At 43.0% G+C, this 20,498-nt stretch overlaps 1 protein-coding gene across 5 annotated transcripts in view; it reads right to left on the bottom strand.

Annotated features, from left to right (window-relative positions):
- Nucleotides 1–20,498, bottom strand: part of HERC1 (HECT and RLD domain containing E3 ubiquitin protein ligase family member 1) — a 3,987,333-nt gene that overhangs the window by 243,809 nt on the left and 3,723,026 nt on the right. For all 5 annotated transcript variants that reach the window (XM_044077739.1, XM_044077741.1, XM_044077740.1 and 2 more), the window contains exon 73: nt 13,178–13,343. In XM_044077739.1, the coding sequence (XP_043933674.1) occupies nt 13,178–13,343 (166 nt within the window). The remainder of the gene's footprint in view (nt 1–13,177; nt 13,344–20,498) is intronic.

The following is a 20,498-nucleotide window of genomic DNA, read 5'->3' as shown; positions in this document are numbered from 1 at the left end:
AAGAAAATCCAAGGGCCGACCTTTGTTGCTGCCGCTGGTTTCGTTGCCTCCTCGTGAATCGGCTCCAGAACCGTGCCCAATACTGGAACCGTGACCTCCAACCTGAAACAGGTCGACGTTCGCCGCTAACCGAACAGATACAATCCAAATCCCAAATCGGTCAGCAAAAAGAAACCTCCACAGTGGATAATAAAAGGGCGAAAAAGGCCTGCAGCTTGTGGTTTGGTGGTCTAACCCTTTGAGTGAAAAAGACGTAAATGTGGTAAACCGCAAGTATCTAATTGTTGAAAACAAACGAGCAGGCATACAACAGCAAGCCAAGGACCAAAGATACCTTATAAACTCATGAGAAAGAATTAAAAGGTTGGCTGTGGATCTTAAGAGAGGCTTGTTTGTTTGTGTCTTTCGGCTTTTCCTGGTTAGGGGTCGCCACAGCGGAACTCCGGTCCGCTTATGATTGGCAGTAGATTTTTACATACTGACTTGCCGGGCCTAATGCACAACCTTCAATGAAGGAACGCCCATTCACACAGGTCGCCACACAGAAGACACTCTGAGAATCGAACGGGCAACGTCTAACTGTGAGGCAACAACGCTACCACAGCACCACCACCACCGCATCTTAAGAGAGGCTTGTAAAGGATAGAAACACATCAAAGGAGCTTCCGCCACTAATATCAAGAGTCACCCCATAAGCCAACAGTGGAAGCAAAACCCAGTCAATGCAGCACAATGAGATCCACAAGTACGGCAGGTGCACGGACTGAACCACTGTGATCAAATAACGAGAATGTCCAGCACCAATGGTGAGAATAACTTGAGTTTAATGTGGCAGCTCCAAATTAGAAATAAACCAAATAAACAGCAGACCATCCCATTATGGTAATTCGAAATTGCAGCCAAATGTACTCGTATGGTAGAGGCTGCAGCACCCTCTTCAAAAAACGTAGACAAGTATTGCAAAACTGCCATGACCGGAGCCAAATTCGGATCTGGCATGTTATCCTTTGACCAGAGAGAACCTTTTCCATTTGTCCTGATACAGTCCTCTGGTGGATGGTTTATGAGAGGCCAGGATAATATCCCAAACAGGTGAGGTGAGATCAGTCTGCCTGGCAAATAATGGAAGTGGAGAAAAGTACAGTTTTGTACCTACCATAAATGTAGATGTTAGAGTGCTAATACAGCTGCAGTCATAACAGATGGGTTCTCCTGCCGTCAGGCGGGTCCTCGGTCGGCCGAATTCCCAAGTCTAGGTCCGGCGTCGGTTGTAGTTGCTTCTTCCCTGACGTCAATGCGACAGGGGTATAAAGGAACCAGCCAACGCCATTTTCTTCAGCTTTTCTTGCCCCAGATGTTAGGTGCCCCCAGAAGGAAGGCAATACATAAATTTGTGTAATAAAACAATGCAATATAATCAAAATACAGTAGTTGCAAGCAAATACACCATAAATGAATACCTCAATCAGGTTGTATGAGGAGGTGTTAACCAATAGGCCTGTCCCAAGAGGGGAAGGAGGGAGGGAAACCTGGACTGCAGCTGTATTAGCACTCGAACATCTACATTTATGGTAGGTACAAAACTGTACTATGTTCATCGTGCATACAGCTGCAGTCATAACAGATGGGTAGAATCCCAAAGCTAAGAAAGGGGTGGTAGGCACTAGGTGGAACTAGGAGGAGCCAGGATGCCCTGCAAGACTGCAGTGGCAAAGTCTGCCCTAGTTTTGGAGTATAATGGTAGGTTGTAGTGCTTGGAGAAGGTATGCACAGAACTCCAAGTGGCTGCTTCCAAAATATCTTTGGTAGGAACTCCTCTGAGGAAAGCTGCAGAGGTAGCTGTGGCCCTGGTGGAGTGAGATCTGATGCCCGTAGGTACAGTTTTGCCATGAAAAGAATAGCAAAAAGCGTATGCAGTGGGCTATCCATTTTGAGATTGTCTGTTTGGAAATTGGCTTTCCTTGAAGCTCCTACAGCATAGGACACAAAGAGCTGTTCTGATTTTCTGAAAGGCTTTGTTCTGTCCAAATAATAACGCAGTTGTCTGTGGATGTCCAAGGAATGTAGTAATCTCTCCCCTTTGTTTTGAGGATTAGGATAAAAGGTAGGTAAATGTATGGCCTGATTCAAAGCTACCCTGGATACCACTTTAGGCATAAAGGACATGTTGGTTCGTAAGGAAACTCTGTCCTGATGGAAGATGATAAAAGGCTGCACAGCCATGAGAGCTTGTAGTTCTGAAACTCCACGAGCTGAGGTAATAGCCAGAAGGAAAGCTGTTTTCCAGGACAAATATTGCAAATCTGATGAGGCAGCTGGCTCAAAGGGAGGCAAGGTCAGTTTTTCCAGAATGAAATTGAGATCCCAAGCAGGTAATGGTTGTTTCCTTGGGGGTCTTGGATTCTTAGCCCCTCTGAGGAACTGTCTTAAGAGAGGGTGAGAGAATAAGGGTGGATCAGTGTTGTATTCTGCAGAAATGGCTGAGGCATGGATTTTGACTGAGGAGAATGAAAGTCCACTGCTTAGCAGCTCAGCTAGATACTGTAGTATTTGAGGTAAATTCAGTTTTCCAGGATCCTGGCCCTTTTTCTCATTCCAGACACAAAACCGTTTCCATTTTGCAGAGTAAGCTTTTCTAGTTGACGGCCTCCTGGCCTCCAAAATGACATCCTGCACCTCCTTGGAGAGTAGGGTCTGTTGTGATGCTAAGGAATCGTCCATGCGGCTAGATTGAGTGTTTTTAGCTGGCTGTGAAGAGTTTTGAAGCTGTGCTGAGTCAGGAGAAGAGGCATTAGAGGCAGGGTCCATGGTGGAGAATGCGTCAGGCTCCTCAGGAGTGGGTACCAGTGTTGTCTTGGCCAGTCTGGAGCAATGAGAATCATCTTTGGTCTGTCTGCTCTGGTTTTCAGTAGAACTTTGGGCAGCAGAGGAAGAGGTGGGAAGGCATAAACTGTCATTGATGTCCAACTGAAAGAGAGAGCGTCCACTCTCCAGGCCTTTGGATGAAAAATCCTTGAGCAGAATTTTGTCAATTGGTGATTTTTGTGGGAGGCAAAGTGATCTATGTCTGGCCTTCCCCATGCTTGGATTATTTCTGTAAAAACTTTTGGATGCAACTTCCATTAGTGTGGATCTGTCATATTTCTGCTTAGGTTGTCTGCCAGCGTGTTTTCCTTACCTGGCAAGTACTGTGCTTGTAGTTCGATTTGTAAGTCCATGGCCATGCTACAAAGTGACATGGCCAGTCTGCATAGGGGGTATGAATGTGTTCCTCCCTGTTTGTTTATGTACCACATAACTGTGGTGTTGTCCGTTCTTATCAATAGTTGACCTGGTTGCAGAAGGTCTTTGAAAGCTATAATAGCATTTATTACTGCTAGCATTTCCTTTTGATTGATGTGAAGGTGCTTTTCTTTTTGGGACCATTTGCCCTGAATGCACCGATCTGTCATGTGCGCCCCCCAGGCATAATCCGAGGCGTCTGTTGTGATGACTTGATTTGCTTGAGGCTTGCTGAATGGAAGACCTGTGTTTGTTTGGCATGCTTGAGCCCACCACAGAAATTCCTTTTGCAGACATGGAATTAGTGGTATTATTGTTTCCAAACTGTGGCTGTGTTGAGACCATAGGTTTTTCAGGTACCATTGAAGTTTCCTCATATGCAGCTTTGCACATGGGATTAGTAAGATGCAAGATGCCATGAATCCCAGAGCCTGCAGGACTTTCCTTGCAGTCAGCCTGGTGCAATTTGCTAGTGTTCTGAAGTATTGAGTCAGTTGCCCCTGCTTCTCTGGCGTGATGTAGGCCATCTGGGTGTTTGTGTCCAAGTTGGCACCCAGGAAAATTATCTTCCGGGAGGGTATTAGTCTTGATTTCTTTTTGTTGACTGTGTATCCCAGAGAGTTCAACAACATTATTACATAAGCCAGATGTTTCTGAAGAATGTGCTTGCTGTCCGCTTGGATCAGGCAGTCATCCAAATAGGGGTATATTTGTATCCCTTGAAGTCTGCAGTAGGCAATTACTGATGCCAGGCATTTCGTGAATACTCTGGGCGCAGTAGATAAGCCAAAGGGCAATGCAGAGAATTGATAATGGGTTGAACCTGCAAGAAATCTGAGGTATCTTCTGCAATTTTGTCTGATTGGGACATGCAGGTATGCCTCCTTGAGGTCCAATGTTACCAGCCAAGACTCCTTGCCCAGCATGGGAAGAAGCTGCTGTAAAGTGAGCATCTTGAATTTTGGTACGAGTAGAAATGTGTTCAGGATGGATAGGTCCAAAATAGGTCTGCAATCTTTTCCCTTCCTTGGTACCAGGAATAGTCTGGAATAAAAACCTTGACCTTGTTCGTGCGTAGGTACCTCTTGAATAACTTTCATGTTTATGAGATCTGTAATTTGCCTTTGTGCCTCTGCCCTTTGATTGTGTGGCAGGTTTGGCATGCCTCTCATTTTTGGAAGGGCGTGAAAATGGAATCTGTAGCCTCTGATTATAATGTCCAGGATCCATTTGTCTTTTGTGACAATATGCCAATTTTTTGAAAATAATGCCAGTTTTCCTCCTAAGGGGGCTGCCATTTGAGTCTTGCTTGGCATGCAAAGGGGAAAGTCATTGGGCTTGCTTTCTGAATGATTGCGAGTTATCCTCACCACCTCTTTGTGTAGGAGCTTGCCATTGTCTGCCTCTAAACGATCCTTGGGATTGTCCCCTGCCCCTCGGGCGTCTGTATCTACCTCTTTGGGGTCTGTCCGTGGCTGGAAAGGACCAATTTTTGGAAGGCCAATTTCTACTGAAACGTGGGGGTTGTACCTGTAGAAAATCTTTCACAGTTTGCATTGATTTAGCCTTTTCCTCCATTTTCCTTAATACCTCCTCAGCATTAGCACCAAATAATACAGCCTTTTGTAGAGGGGTATCTAGTAATTTAGCTTTGACATGATCAGGCAAGGTTTGTTCCTTGAGCCAGGCATGTCTACGTATGACTGATCCTGTAACAGCAGCTCTACATGAGGCCTCTAGAGCATCAAAACCACATTGTAAGGTATGCTTACCCACTTGTTCTGCACTATGCATCAAATCCTGCAACTCCTTCAAGTCTGGTTGTTCAGGTTGTGACATTTTACTTTTCAATTGTGATAACAAAAACTGTTGGTATTTTAGCATATGGAACTGACAGTTTAAGGCCCTCATGGTTAAGGTAGCCGAGGTATAAACCTTTTTTCCCCACCTTTCTACGAATCTGGAATCTCTCTCGGAAGGTAATGGATTTTTAGCAGTGGAGGCCTTAATTCCCTTGGGGCCCTGTGAGATGGTTTCTGGGTCAGCAGCATGGCTTTTGTATAGAAATTGGTGCGAGTCAGGAACCCTGTAGTACCTGTCAGGCTTGACTGGGGCTGGAGGCAGAGAATCCGGATTAAGGCAGGCCTCCGAGTAAACATCATCTAGGATGTCCAAGACAGGAGGTATAGCCAGAGGCCTGTGCTGAGGTAGCAAGAGAAATTCCCTAAGCCTTTTCTTGGAATCTGAATAATCTTGGTCTTCCCAGTGGAAGTGTCCCCTTAAGGTATGCAAAGTTTCCCCAAATGAGTAATCCTCTGGGGGGGATACAGAAGGAATGGATTCCTCTGCATCAGAGTCTTCAAAAGGGGAGTAAGAATGTTCCTGATCATCAGAGTGCTCTGAAATAATGGAGCCCTGATCAGAGGAGGGGGATTCTTCCTCCACTCTGGGCCTTTTGTCCGGTGGGGTTGAGAACCCTGATAAGACTAATTAAATCCTCAGCCATTTTAAGCATCTGTTTTTTTAGGCATGGGGCCTGGAGATGGGCCCTGTGTAGCTTGTCTCTTAGAATGCATGGCTGCTTTAGACTTAGTGAAAGCCTTGATGGAAAAAGAAGAGGAAGGTCTGAAGACACCTTGAGTGGAGGTAGACCTGTCCACATTTTGAAGTTCAACGCCAAGAGTGGCTTCGGTATCTGTAGTCGGGGTGTGGGCCGAGGAGCCTGCGACCTCGGGTACAGGAGACACCGCCAATGAAGTGTCGTCGGTAGTCAGGGGCTGCGTAGGCGCCTCGCTGAGAACCGGACCATGTGTAGTCGGCTTTGGCGTGGTGTCGGTAGAGGCCGCGGACCTCGTGTGTCGGACCTTATCTTTGCGTTTTTTAGATAAAACTGGAGTTGGAGTATCCGACAACATAATATAGTTAAATGTTTTTCCAAAATAATGCTGGGCGAACTCTGCCCAATGCTTAATGGTGCGTTTGTTGAATGTAGCACAAAAGCGACAGACCGAGACGTCGTGGTCTGGGCCTAAACAAGGTATACAGAGGGAATGGAAATCCTTATGCAGTATTTGCTTCCCACATGAAATACAATTATTAACTTTGTCTGACATCGGTCTGAGGCAAGAAAAGTTTCCCCAACGGGGTACTTAGCTTTCAAGAAGACTTCGGTTTCAAAATTTTCGTAATTTCAGGAGCTGGCCGACCGGCACTTGCGAACTGCTTCTGCTTCGGGCACCGCGCAGCAAGAAAGACTGAAGAAAATGGCGTTGGCTGGTTCCTTTATACCCCTGTCGCACTGACGTCAGGGAAGAAGCGACTACAACCGACGCCGGACCTAGACTTTGGAATTCGGCCGACCGAGGACCCGCCTGACGGCAGGAGAACCCATCTGTTATGACTGCAGCTGTATGCACGATGAACATCCATGCTGTCAGCTTGAGACTGGACAGATTCAGGTGGCTCAACCCTTGGGGATGAGCAATCAGGTCTGGAAGAGGGTCCAGAATCCACGGCGGGTATACCAGATGAGGCCGAAGGAAGGGGAACCAAACTTGTCGAGGCCAAAAAGGGGCTATGAGGATAACTTTGCATTTCAACTGATGAGCTTGTGGAATCAGAGGAATGGGGGTATAAGCATAAAGAAGTTCCACGGGCCAATCGTGAATCAAAGTGTCCCTCAGGGACTCCCCCTTTGGGGGGAATAGGGCAAAATAGCTATTGCACTTGTTGTTCGATGGAGAGGCAAAAAGGTCGCAGCACGGCTGGCCCCAGCAGCTGAAAATTTCTGCTGCCACATCTGGATTGAGGGACCACTTGTTGGGCAGGAGAATATATCTGCTCTACTTGTCCGCAATCACACTGGAGCTCCCCGGGATATGCATTGCTATCAGAAAGCGGTTGGAAGCTATCGCCCACTGCCAAATCCTCATGGCCTCTTGACACAAGGGGTAGGACTTGATTCCTCCTTGCTTGTTGATGTACCAGACTAGTGACATATTGTTTGACTGAATTGCAATTGCTCCAGAAGGAAGAACCGGATGGAATGCCTGCAACGCTAAGAGCACCGCTCTCTGTTCTAGAACGTTGATATGCAGGTTGGCCTTCAATGTGGAGCACGTGCCTTGGACTGTCTTTCGCTGGAAATGGACCCTCCACCTGATCAGAGTCACAATGGCCTTGAGCTGAGGGGACTGGAATGGGCGGCTCCAAAGTTCTGTGTCTGGCCTCATCCACCAAAGAAGGTCCTGCTTGCAGGAGTTGGTTATCTGGATCTGGGAATATAGGGGGTGATGATTCGGGAACCACTGATAAAGAAGAAGCCATTGGAGAATTTGCATGTGCAGCCTGGCAAGAGGCACTATCGGGATTGAAGATGCCATGGATACTAGGGCCTGAAGAACCTCTCCCGGTGACACTTTGTTTTGACAAAGTATCACCCGGAGCTGAAGCCTCAATGTCTGGAGTCTGTGAGCTGGGAGAGACACCAGACAGGATTGGGTGTTGAAGACTGCTCCGATGAATTCTATCTGCTGGGTAGGGACCAGGTTTGACTTCTCCCAGTGCACAGTTATCCCCAAAATTTCCACCAGAGAAAGTGTGTATTGTAGGGCTGTTACCAGAAGATGCTTGGTGGGGGCAGTGAGGAGCCAATTGTCTAAATATGAAAACACCCGGAATCCTTGCCGTCTCAAGTGAGCTGTAACCACTGCCATGCACTTTGTGAACACTCTGGGGGCTGTACAGAGACCGAACGGCAGGGCACAAAACTGGTAAGGATTGGCTCCTAGCCCGAAGCAAAGCAGACTCCTGGAGCGCTTGTCCATTTTGATGTGGTAATATGCAACTTAGAGATCTACTGAGCAAATCCAATCGCCCTCCCTCAGAAAAGGAAGAATGGACTGAATCGTGACCATCCGGAGTTTGGTTTCGATGACAGACTTGTTCAAGCTGCTGAAATCCAGAATGGGTCTCCAGTCCCCTGGTTTTTTTTGGCACCAAAAATAATCTTGAGTAAAATCCGGACGCACATTTGTCTGGTGGGACTGGTTGGATGACTCTTTTTTGGCATAGTTTTTTTTTATTTCTGAAGCTGTCTCTTCCATTTGACTGGGTGGAACGTCGGAAAGTTTTGTTGGAAGTTTCGGATAAGAAATAAGGGGAATGGTGTAACCTCTGGTAATTATACTCTGCACCCGACGATTGGTGATAATAAAGTGCCAGGCAGTTTGGTGAAGAAAGAAACGACTCCCGACAGTTTCCAGAGGCAAGCAATTGGGCAGCTCTTCAGGAGCGCTGGTAAGACTGTCCACAGAAAGAGTCTCTAGGACCTTGGTTATGTGGACCCACTCTGCCTCTATAGGGCCGTCTTCTGGAGTTGTTACCCCATCTGCCTCTGGGGGTATCATCACCATGTGCGGCACGGAAAGGACCCTGAGATTTTTTGTGCCACATCTTCCCACTCCTCTGGTTCTTAGAAAAGGAATGTTGAGGGTTGGAAAAACAAAAGCCTACAGCAGACAGGGTCTTGCCGTCCTGTTCGCACCTGGCTAGAATGTCCTTCACTTTGGAACCAAAAAGGGAAGATGCTTCGATTGGAGCATTCAGAAAGGAAGAAGTGAAGGGATCCGCGAGGTCACAAATGTGCAGCCAGGCATGACGTCTCATAACACTGCCTGAACTCGCAGCTCTAGCCGCTCCTTCGGTTCGCACCTGGCTAGCATGTCCTTCACTTTGGAACCAAAAAGGAAGATGCTTCGATTGGAGCATTCAGAAAGGAAGACTTGAAGGGATCCGCGAGGTCACAAATGTGCAGCCAGGCATGACGTCTCATAACACTGCCTGAACTCGCAGCTCTAGCCGCTCCTTCGGTTGCATATGAAAGCAACTTCATGGACGAGTTGGAGATCAATTCCAGGGTAGCAAGCTGCGAGGCAACTTTGTCCTGTACCTCGTCAGACACCTGTCCTGCGAGTGTTCCAGAGAGTTCTGAGATCAAGTCTCTTTGGAGCCTCATAAAATATGCCAAATAGTTCAGGGACTGAAGGGCAAAGGTAGCTGATGCAAAGACTCGCTTCTCCAATCTGTCCACAGCCCGGGACTCCCTGATGGGTGGATGGACAGCAAGACTCTCTTCAGCCAGATCCTTTTTTGTGGCCGCCGCCGCCACCACCATAGCTTTAACTGGTAACCTTCTGGATCAATGTGGGTTCTCCTTGGGAGGGGAAAAAATTTTGTCAGGTCTCTGAGGGATCGCTTCAATAGAGTCAGGGTTCTTCCATGCACAGTGCACTACGAGCTGGACTAGCTCGTCGGCAGGGGGGGGGGTCACCCAAGAGGTAGATGGCTGGGCATGGAAAGCCTGCAGGAACACAGACTCCTCAGAGGAAGGGTTGGAAGGCTTCCAGTCACCCCTCTGCTTTAACATTTCAAGGATGTCTCTGAAGAAGACATCATCAGGGGGTGACTGTGGGGACCCTTCGCCATCATCGTAATCCATGTCTTCTGTTAGAGACTCCTCATGCGATTCAATGTGCTTCCTCTTGCACAATCTCGTCCACGGGGGCTCCTCAGTGGAGGCTTCTGAGGAGGACTCAGAAGAGTGGGTACCCTGAAGAGGGGTTTCCTGTGGCTTCCCTGCCCAGTGTCCCAGGGAGGTGGTCCGTGGCAGCTGTAGCTCAGGGGGAGAAAACTGGGGTTCTAACGTCAGCGGAATGCTTCCGAAAGCGAGAGCCCTCTCCATCACATGGAAAGCAGGCCCGCCCAAAGAGGGATGGGAGCCTGGATCTGAGAAGGACAACCTCGAAACCGGGGTCACACCCCACTCCATCGAACCCGCTCCCGAGGATGGAGCCTCAAGCTGGATGGGCACAGACAAGGCTACCACCACCGAGGACGGAACCGAAGGACCACACGGAACCATGCCCTGAACAGAGGAGCCTGCCGCCCAATCACGAGACTGAGGAAGGACCGGTTCAACAGGAACCAAGGACCAAAGGGAGAGACCTGGAGACTCAGTGAGGTCTGTGACGACCATGCCCTGGCCCAGCAATCAAGGAGCCTCAATCCTCACCACTAACACCAGGGAGGTTGTCTCCTAGAGGAGGAAAGGATAACTAATACACACAGTAAAGTACAATTTCTCTTAATTGCACACAGAGATCACAGTCAGTCTGGGTCTGGCTGCTCCCTTGCTCACCAGGTCCCTAATAAGACTCCCCACTGACACAGCTATAGGGTCCAGGTCTCAACCTAACTGGGCAAGCTAGAACCTCCAGTACCCTCTCTGTCCAACCAGCGCTTCTTGTCCCTGCCCAAGTAGCTGACACAACACATGCACACTTTGAGATAAGTATTTATACAACTTCACAGACACTCCTGGGAAAGGCTGACACAGATTCTCCAGCTGTGCCCCTTTACCCAGACTATACGGTAGTAATTACTGCCACCACCCAGTTAATTATATCAGCTACTAAAATGCCCTTAAAAGGGTGTCCAATTATTACTGTGCAATATTAATATGCAATGGTAATGTGACTATACAGTCTAAGGCTTATTGGAAGGGCTTCGACAGTAAACTCTATAAATATATAATATACTCTAAAGCATACTTAATTTCTACACAAACCAGCCATGGGTAGAATGTTTTAAAAATATTTAATAATAAATAATTAAAACACAAGACAAAACTACTAAACCACATAGATATCTAAGAGTTCACAGATCACACAGAAACTTAAAATAATACAGTAGCACAGGTCTGATTTCAAAGAAAAATACCTAATTCATCTTTACTAGCTTTAACTATTCCTACAAGATATCACAGTGCTACAAACTTACATGTGAGCATAAGCAGAGTGCTGATAAGTTAGATGTCCAGATCAAAATGCCCTCGGGCTGAATTCTAACATGAAAGGATACAACATGCTTCACTGGGACAGTAAAGTGCAATGTTGTCACATATTTTGCAGTTCCATATTTCACAATGTTTTCTTACATTTAAAAACACAAGCTGTATTTTACATTTATTTATACAGTTGATAGAATTATATATTAAATTCTATTTGACTAGGCTGGCAGCCTTCTCCCCTCTCCCCAATCGTTACAAGGTCCACTACAGGTGCCAAGACAGGGGGTTCAGAGAAGGACGTAGAGCAGGAGGCTTTGGAACTGGGATGGCTGAAGGAGGAGAACAGGATGGAGTCCGTGGAGAGGTCAACCCAAGTCCTGCTGGAGGATGGGTTTAAGCAGTCCCTTCAGAATTAGTTTATTATTGCTCTCGTTCAGAGTGCGTTGGTCGAAACTTTGGCAAATCCCACAGGAAGGCTGCACCGAAAGGTGGAGCACCCCCAAGCAATAAACACAATCATCGTGAGAGTCACTATCAGGTAGTTTACCATTACACGATGTTCGGTGTTTGAAACCCAAAGTACCCTTCTTATCCGACATCTTGAGAAGTAAACACAACAATTCAAAAGTTCAGAAAAAAGGCAAACTCTAATTTCCTAAGTCAGAAAAGAATTAAACACACACAGAATATATCAACAGACACACCCACTAGAGGAGAAAGAACAGGGAAGGAATAATTGCGACGGTATTCAAGGAATAACACAAGGGTAAAGAGAAAGGGCCGTACCAGCAATGGTACTGAAAAAAGGTTACAAATGGGTAGAAAACGAGGGAAATATATCTAGAACTGCTGTAATTCAACAGGAAAAGATCTATAACTCACAAATTTTAAGAAACAAGTTTTTCAGACAAAATATCAAAAAAGTTTCCACTTAGCTGAGTGCTCGGCTGAAACGTGGCTTTACAGCTATCCGGCAAATGAGATCTGGGGTAACAGGGAGAAGGGCATTGTGGGTAGAAGCTTAGCTCAAGAGTTTTTGGCTGGTGCGAGCTTGGTAATAGGCTGTCTCGGTTCCAAGGGCTCGGAACCCGACCCATCGGTGATGAATGGAAAAAAGATTAATAACATCAGATATATATTTTGAACACAGTAATGTATCTCAGCTCATTTCTTCCACAGACGTATACTGCCCATGACAAAGTAGTTCAATAGTCAGTTACTTTCAGGCATAAACTGCTGGTTACACTTCCAACAATCAACCTTTTTTCTGAGTTGGTGCACCACTGATGTCTGACTGAGATCATGATTATGTTCACAGTAATCTATTTCAACTTGATTTGCTGACTCAAACACACTCACATACACATATACACACTGCTGCTAACAAGGCAGTCTGATGATCATCTGGTTTTATACATACATTGCTTTCTCACACCCAAAAACAAAACACTTTCGGACTGGGTATACTCTATGATATTTGACGGTATCAACTAAAAGAAATTAATGAAGAAAAAATTACATTTTATCTTGTTTCTCTCAGATGCAATTACTGTCCCCCATAAGCAAGCAATGATAATAACCACAAAACTGTGATCAAAGGATTCTAAGAGCTGGGCATTTCACAAGCAGCTTGACTCTTCCCCCCATACAAGATTTGTAGAACACTGTGCAGAGCATGATTAAAATAACAGCTCATGATGATCACCGATCACCTTTCAGTTAACGTTTTCTAATAACCTGTTAAGAAAAAGGCAGCAAGCGTTCAGTTTGAAAACAAAATAAACAAAAAAAACAAAACAAAAAACCCCTCAAAACAAATGAAAAACATTCCAGTTTCTTTAAAACATAATATGACAACAGTAATACTATACTATACTGCTTAATGAAAGATCAGTACAAAACCAAATTAGTACAAAACTAAAAGTATTTAAAGTAAATAATTCAACTTTTAGTTACTTGTTGGGATTGTGGTTACAAGTACTGCTGCTTTAAATAATGGTTTTAACTTTTGATTACTGTTTTTCACTTTCTTGCAAGACTCAGTACCTGGCACATCTCTGTAATTGTGTCATCAAAGACTCCACCGGCATCATCTGCTCCTTCTCCTACTAACTTCACCTTCCAAGCACGGGATGGCAAACGTAGATCGGAGGCATTTAATTTCACAACTTGCCTTGCTATCTGCACAAAGATGGGCTTGCATTTCCTGCCTCTAAACATAAAGAGTAAACAGGATATGATGGCTTTAACTCAGCATGTATTAAAGTACTTTTTAAGAGTGGAAATTTAAACAATTAAATGCAAAATCAGGAAAAAACTAAGGTATTTGCTAAAATATGACAAACTATTTTTATTAAATGCTTTGAGTGTCAAAAAAGACATGCACTAACATACAGTATTATGCAATAAAATAAACTGCAGAATGTCCTAACAAAGTACAGCTGTAGGTAAGCACACTTACCCCTAAAAGAGTAGCTCTTCAAGATACAGTCAATGTAACAGTACATATCCATAACAGTTATCTCTCCACATACCTTGAGTCTCCCACCTTGAATTTGCAAAGGTTGTCACCTTCCTACTTTTCCTGAACTGGCCAATAACAGCTTGTTGTGGCATATGCTGAAGAAGGTATGCAGGTGACTTCCTTGTATAATCCATTGCACATTATCATCAGTTCTTTCAGTAAAAATTACTTGCCAAGGAAGACTGAACGCAGCAGAGAAACTGCTCAGGTTTAGTACAATCTCACAAAATGTTAATTTTAAAAATTAGATGTCAACAGTGCAAAAAAATAAATAAGTATATTACTGACAAATGAGCGAGCTTATTATCAGGTGAAAATGAAATAAAGTAACTACAGTTGTTCTTGTTTGTCTTTCGGCTTTTTCCCGGTAAGAGGTCCCACAGCGGAACTCTGGTCCGCTAATGATTGGCAGTAGATTTTTACGAAAAGCCGAGGTGTCAGCTCGACGCCCAACCTTCAACGAAGGCATGCCCATTTACGCACGCATGTCTTTTGAACGCTACCCAACCACGGGGAGGACATGCAGACTCCATACAGGAGGCACTCCCAAGCCAAGTAATTACAGTAATATATTTAAATAATTTTCCGAAATAATTATTAGAAAGATAAAGTAAGTTGAAACTGGATAAAATGTATAGTTTAGATATATTTAGTAATGGAAATAATGTGATGGCATTAATGGTATTAATATCAGTAACGATCTAATTACTGAACACAGTCTTCTTGAAGCAGCTTGTTGTTTGTGAATATCCACTATTCATGCTGATAATTACTATGGCACATGTAAATATTTGCATATTATGTGTGTGTGATATAAAGAAGTCGTTACAGATTCAAGTGTTTCTGAGTTTTCTTCCAATACAGACACTGAGGCTGATATGGGTGAGGTTAGCTCACCTAAAAATAAGAGAATATTGGAATATTTCGAGAAGCTATTAAGGCGAGCCAGCAGAAAACATCGAAGAACAGGTTGAAATGTTGTTTTGGACTATGGTATGAATAATGTGAATGATGATTTAATTATTAATTAATTTTCACAAAATGTACATAATGATGAAGTTGGTGTACTGTATAAAGGTTTGGGTTTTGTTCCATCTTTTTATGTTTCACAATACTATACGTACTTGATATTAAGTATTTCTGTAGAAAGTTTAATTTAAAATCTTACTTCAGTCAGCAACATACTGAAATGTTCGATTCTGTGACCATTTTGCATTTTAAGAAATCTGAGTTTCAACCTCCTTATCAAGTTATTTGAGCAACATGAGTTACATAACAATCAGGCCATGATTTAAAAAAAATTTAGCCATGACCTAAGTGTACAGCAAAGGGGTATGCTTATGGGCTTGGCTTCTAATAATCAGACTATAGTTGTTAAGGCTGATAAAAGTGGAATTCAGCAGATTATGATAAGGAAGTTTTAAGGCAGCTTAATGACAACATTTCTTACTGTAAACTGCCTTTTGACCTTAGCAGGGATTTTAAGCATTATATTGATTAATTTTTATATGACACAAAAGCCTATGGTTTTATTTCTGAACATCTTTATTGTCAGTTAGTAGTAGATGTACCAAGGCTACAGAGGTTCTACATTGTAGCTAAAATTTATAAATCAATAAACAATCCACCTGATGGACCTATTGTTTCAGGTTGTGGTTCCTTAATGGAATCTTTATAGCTGTATCTGGAAAGTCAGTTTAAACGTTTGTTACAGTTGGACAGGACATGTTTGAAGGATACCAATGAATTTTTGAAATTGATGGCTGATATACAGTTGTTGAATTATGCATATTTTTGTAAGCGTGACATCCAGTCTCTCTATACAAGTATTTCACATGAGGGGGGGCATACAGTCATTGAGTTATTAGCTAATCGCTCCCAGCTGTATCCTAGAGAACAATCTGATTTTTTGTTGAAGCTTTTGGGTTTAGTGCTGGAACACAATGTGTTCATGTACAAAAATATATCGTAAATAACAGGCCCCAAGACCGAACCCTGGGGTACACCACTCGAAACGGGTCTACTGCTTGAGGTGGCTTCCCCTATTTTGACTAGGTGGGTTCTATCAGTGAGCCAGTTGGCTACCCATCTGGTAACATACGGATTGATGCCTAGTTGAGAGAGTTTATCTATTATGCCCAAGTGGGGAATAGTGTCGAAGGCTTTGGCCACTTCAAGGTAGGCAGTCTACACTGTCTTCCCCTCATCCATGGCTTTGTTGACTGTTTCAAAAAAGTCAATCAAATTTAACAGACATGACCTCCCTTTGACAAAGCTAAACTGTGTGGGATCGAGTGTTTGGAGGTTGCCAATGTCCTTGTTAATGAAGTCCATGATAATCCGTTCCATGGCCCTGCAGATCAGGCGAGTTAGGCTGATGGGTCTATAACATACCGGATCACTGGATGCTCAACCTGTGTGTAAAGGGATGACAGTGGCTGTCCTCCACTCAGCTGGGGCAAAACCGGTATTCAAGCTTTGGTTAAATAGGGGGCCTAATGGTGCTGCAAGTTCCTGCCTGAGTTCATGTAGGACGCAGCCTGGGATGTTATCAGGTCCCATGGAAGCTGTATTTTTTGCCTTTGAGAGAGCAATGATGACCTGATCCCTAGAAATAAGGGGAAGGGGGGGAAGTACTAGGAATGTCCTGATTTACTGATGAGGGGGACTGAGGGGTGAAATTTTTGCTGAATCTGTCAAGCCAGCAAGTTTATCTATATGCGGTGTCTGTTCTGAACAGATCTGGGTTCTACCTTTGAGATTACGGACATATGTGAAGAAGGCCTTATGACTGTCTCTAGTAGATGTGGCCAATTTGGACTTGAAGTTTGCTTTGGAGGATTTCACTAGTGCTCTTATTTGCTTGTTTAGGCTGAGAGATTGCTTCCAGTTGGGCACCTGCTCCTTCTTGGTCCCGGACAGCAATTTTTTTCTTTTGTTATAGAGTTTATTTAATCAGACAGGTTTACTCTTCCTTGCGGAGGATGATTTAGTCTCGTCAGGTATTCCTGATTCCATGCATCTATATAAACATTCGCATAGTAATTGGTATAGTTTTGGACACTGGTGCCAGTTCCTAGAGAGGGGGAGAGGGCTGTGAAGCTGTTTAAACCATCCCACAAGAGTCTGTAACCAGGTTTGGAGAAGTTTTTTTGATTGACCCTAGATATGGGGGATTGGGGGAGATGGTGACTTTGAAAGTGACCGCTTTATGGTCAGATCTTACAAGGGAGGATGATATTGCAGGGATGCTGCAGTGGTTAATCATGTTGGTTAATAACAAGTCCAAGATATTAGCACCTCTTGTGGGGGTATCGACTAGCTGTTCCACAGCATTTGCATTGACAAAATTGAGGAATCTCTGGGCATTTGTGTTCATGCATGAGTAGTTCTTGCAGTCTATGTTTGGGTAATTAAAGTCACCCAGGATCAGGGTAAAAGGTTGAATCTTGATAGATATGAAGAGGTCTACATAGGCAGTTTGGGCATCTTGGGTCAGATTTGGGGGCCAGTAGCTAGCTATGATTTGTATAGGGGTCTTGTCAATAGTTAACTGCACCTGGAGTGTCTCCTGTGTGTCATACTGTTTGACCAGCATGGAGGTGTGTATGTCTTTAATATATATTGAAACACCACCTCCTTTGGCTTTACTACCCACAGTTTGGGGTCTGAATGTATGATAGGATGAGTAACCAGGTAAAGCTGGGGGTGCTCTCTGCAGCTTTGAACCAGGTTTCTGTGACTGCAGAGATGTCAGCATTTTCCAGGGTTAGGAATGCTTGCAATGAGTGCAGTTTCATATTTAGACTCCTAAAGGTTAGCAGCATGACCTTTAATTTGTGTTTTGTTGAAATTTTTATGTTGGCAGTTTTAAGCTCATCACTTTTCCTAAAAAAGGCACTATAGGGGAGGCAAGAGCCTTTGCCAGAATCCTAAAGCCCAGGTGAGACAGATGCAGGTCATCTCTGGCAAAGCATCATGGTCTGTCGATCATATCTTCCCAGGCTGTCAGGTAATGGATCCCCCTGGAATGACACCAGAAACTAAGCCAATTGTTAAAGTCAATAATTTTCTGTTTGCATTCAGGCATCATTCTGGGTGACGGTAGAATGCTGCTTTAGGCTAGGGACATACTTGCCTGGGACACATATTCAGGGAGTTCAATCATGTCTCTCTTCATATAGTCCAGGGAGGTACGTCTCAAGTCATTCACACCAACACGGACTACGACAAAGTCATAATAGCACCTGTTGTTGAGAGACTTGAGTGCGTGTGTGATATGTCGTATTCTGGCCCCTGACAGACAACTAACCGTGACTTTCTCCTTATCCAGCCTGGTCAGAGGAGCATCTGTGTGTCTCACAATGGAGTCACCTATGACTAATATGTTGGGTTTATGGATAAGCCTTAGTGGTTGTGAGAAACAGGTGTGTGAACTATGTGTGGTATGTGGTGTAGAGATCGCATGTGTTTTTGCCTAAAAGGTCTCCTTTGTTTGGGTAGGTTTTTGTTGAGGACCTCCGTATATGTGGGTGTGTGTTGTGTAGGTGTGGGTGCTGTCTGAGGTGTTATCATACTTGGTACTAACACCTTTAAAATTAGAGAAGTACTAAATAAATATTGGCATTTTTTTGAAACGGGATCCTTTTTTTTGATCAGTGTTTGGAAGATACATGTCGATTTGGTTTTAGATGCTGTAAAAATATTACTGAATTTCTTGGTGTAAGAAAGGAAAGGTGTCAAATTCTGATGTTACTACTGATATTCAGGGTTGTACATATTGTGGTAACTATATTGTAAAGTAGTGTAAAAAACAAAATATTTTACTTCAGTTTATACATTATCAATTTATGCCATCAGACATCTAATTATATGTTCTTCTGAATTGGTTGTGCCAATGTGGAGCATTTTATATTGGGCAGACTTCAAGACCATGGAAACAGCATATAGCATTGCATTTAAATGATTTGAAATGTAAACACAAAAGAATTTCTTTATTTAAACATAAGTTAGAACATGCTGCTGCACATTTTATTTTTATTAGTACGGAGTCTGTTGGTGGGGGTATGTCTCCAGAATTGAAACATGAACTTTCGGATAGGTAAGGAAAGATGTGGATTATTAAATAAGGTATTTATAAGCCTGGATTAGAATACTTTTAGAAAATTTTTCATAAAATTGCCTATGGCCATACTACCTTGAATGTGCGGGATCTTGTTTGATCTTGAAAGCTAAGCAGGGTTGGGCCTGGTTATTATTTGGATGGTTGACCGTCTGGAAATATTTATGATTTACATTTAAATTTTTCTATATTTTTTTCATATACAGATAGATAGATATATAGATATTTATGAGTGCACATGAATATGTAAATTTGAGTTATAGATTGTTTTTATATAAATAGAGTCTGACTGTATATGTGCTTTCTGGCTACTATGCATTTGGTGTAATGTACCTTTAAATTTACTTGTATTTAAACATGACGCAAGTGGGTGAAACTGGTTTGCTGTTTGTTTTTGGATTTATGCTATCCTGTTTATTTTAAGGCTTAAAGTTAATAAATAGCCTTAAATATAATAATATAATTTGAGTGATGGTCATTTTTATATTTTCTCTCTCTCTCTCTCTCTCTATATATATATATATATATATATATATATATATATATATATATATATATATCCATATACAGAGAGAGTCTGTAGGTATAAAATGTGTGTATGAGACAAAGGCATAATAAGTACATACTACAAGTGTTTTCCAAGATGTGATAACCACCTGTAAAAATCTGTATACACAATAGTATACAAGGAGAAAAATTGTAAAAATGAGATCTTAAGAAGTAAGAGAAAATATTAAAAAATGTCCAATTATTTGGAATTCCCCCCAAAAAGTCAATTCAATCAAATGGAGGTGGCCCAGACCTGTGAGTATAGACTTTGGCCTAAAATCGGGCCAAAGGAAAACCACAAAATGCTAGCGTGTACTCGCAAAGGGAAAGTATACATGTATCCAGAAAAGGTCCTAGTTCTTTTAGACTAGAGTGATATTTTAGTACCAGTAAAATAGACAGGACTGGTATATCTAACCAAACATGCTCAGCAGAGGTAGGAAATGCACCAGCTGCCTTATCAGTCAGCCTTATCATGCCAAAAAAAGTCAATAGAAAGAAAGATCAAAATAGGTTTGTAAATTATGTATTAGTTGGACCTTAAACCATTAAAATTGGTAGAGTTATCATGTTGATACTCAGCCATCTAAAACTATGCATACAAAGAAAAAAAAATGCACTCAGATGAAACATGCAGTGAGTGACTGCATATACACAAGCTGGACTGTATATATTTTTTTACCCCAAGACCTTGTCCAATGGGTATTTTAGACATGTATGATGTAAAATACAGAAAAGCTATGGACAATTATCACTGCAAGCCTGTTAAGTCTGGATTATTCTGGGAGGTCTGTATCAATTGAGCCCACCAGGTATTGTTTAATAATCCTGCAGGAAACTTTCAAGGAAATAAAAATCCTTAGAGGAAAGTATTTTCTCATATAAAATGTATGGGGAGCAGCTATACTCTTAAACTGATTGTACTTTTAATATCTAATATTATGCATATATACTTACCCACAACTGCACAATGTTCTTCAGAAATGGTCACACTTTACCAGTACTTCACAATATTAAAGTCATATCCCAAGCAGTATTTATTTACTTTCAGTGGAAGATGATTATTAATCTAGTTTAAAATAGCAGATGACTTAATGATGGGAGGACATATGTATGGCTACCAAGATGCAAGACACTCCAGAAAGACTAGGATTTTAGCTTGGAAGTGTTTG

The sequence above is a fragment of the Protopterus annectens genome, chromosome 7.part0 (assembly GCF_019279795.1).
Source record: "Protopterus annectens isolate FY-2018-M chromosome 7.part0, PAN1.0, whole genome shotgun sequence".
Classification (NCBI taxonomy): domain Eukaryota; kingdom Metazoa; phylum Chordata; order Ceratodontiformes; family Protopteridae; genus Protopterus; species Protopterus annectens.
The sequence above is the reverse complement of the archived record's forward strand: the minus strand, read 5'-3'. Positions and strand labels throughout refer to the sequence as shown.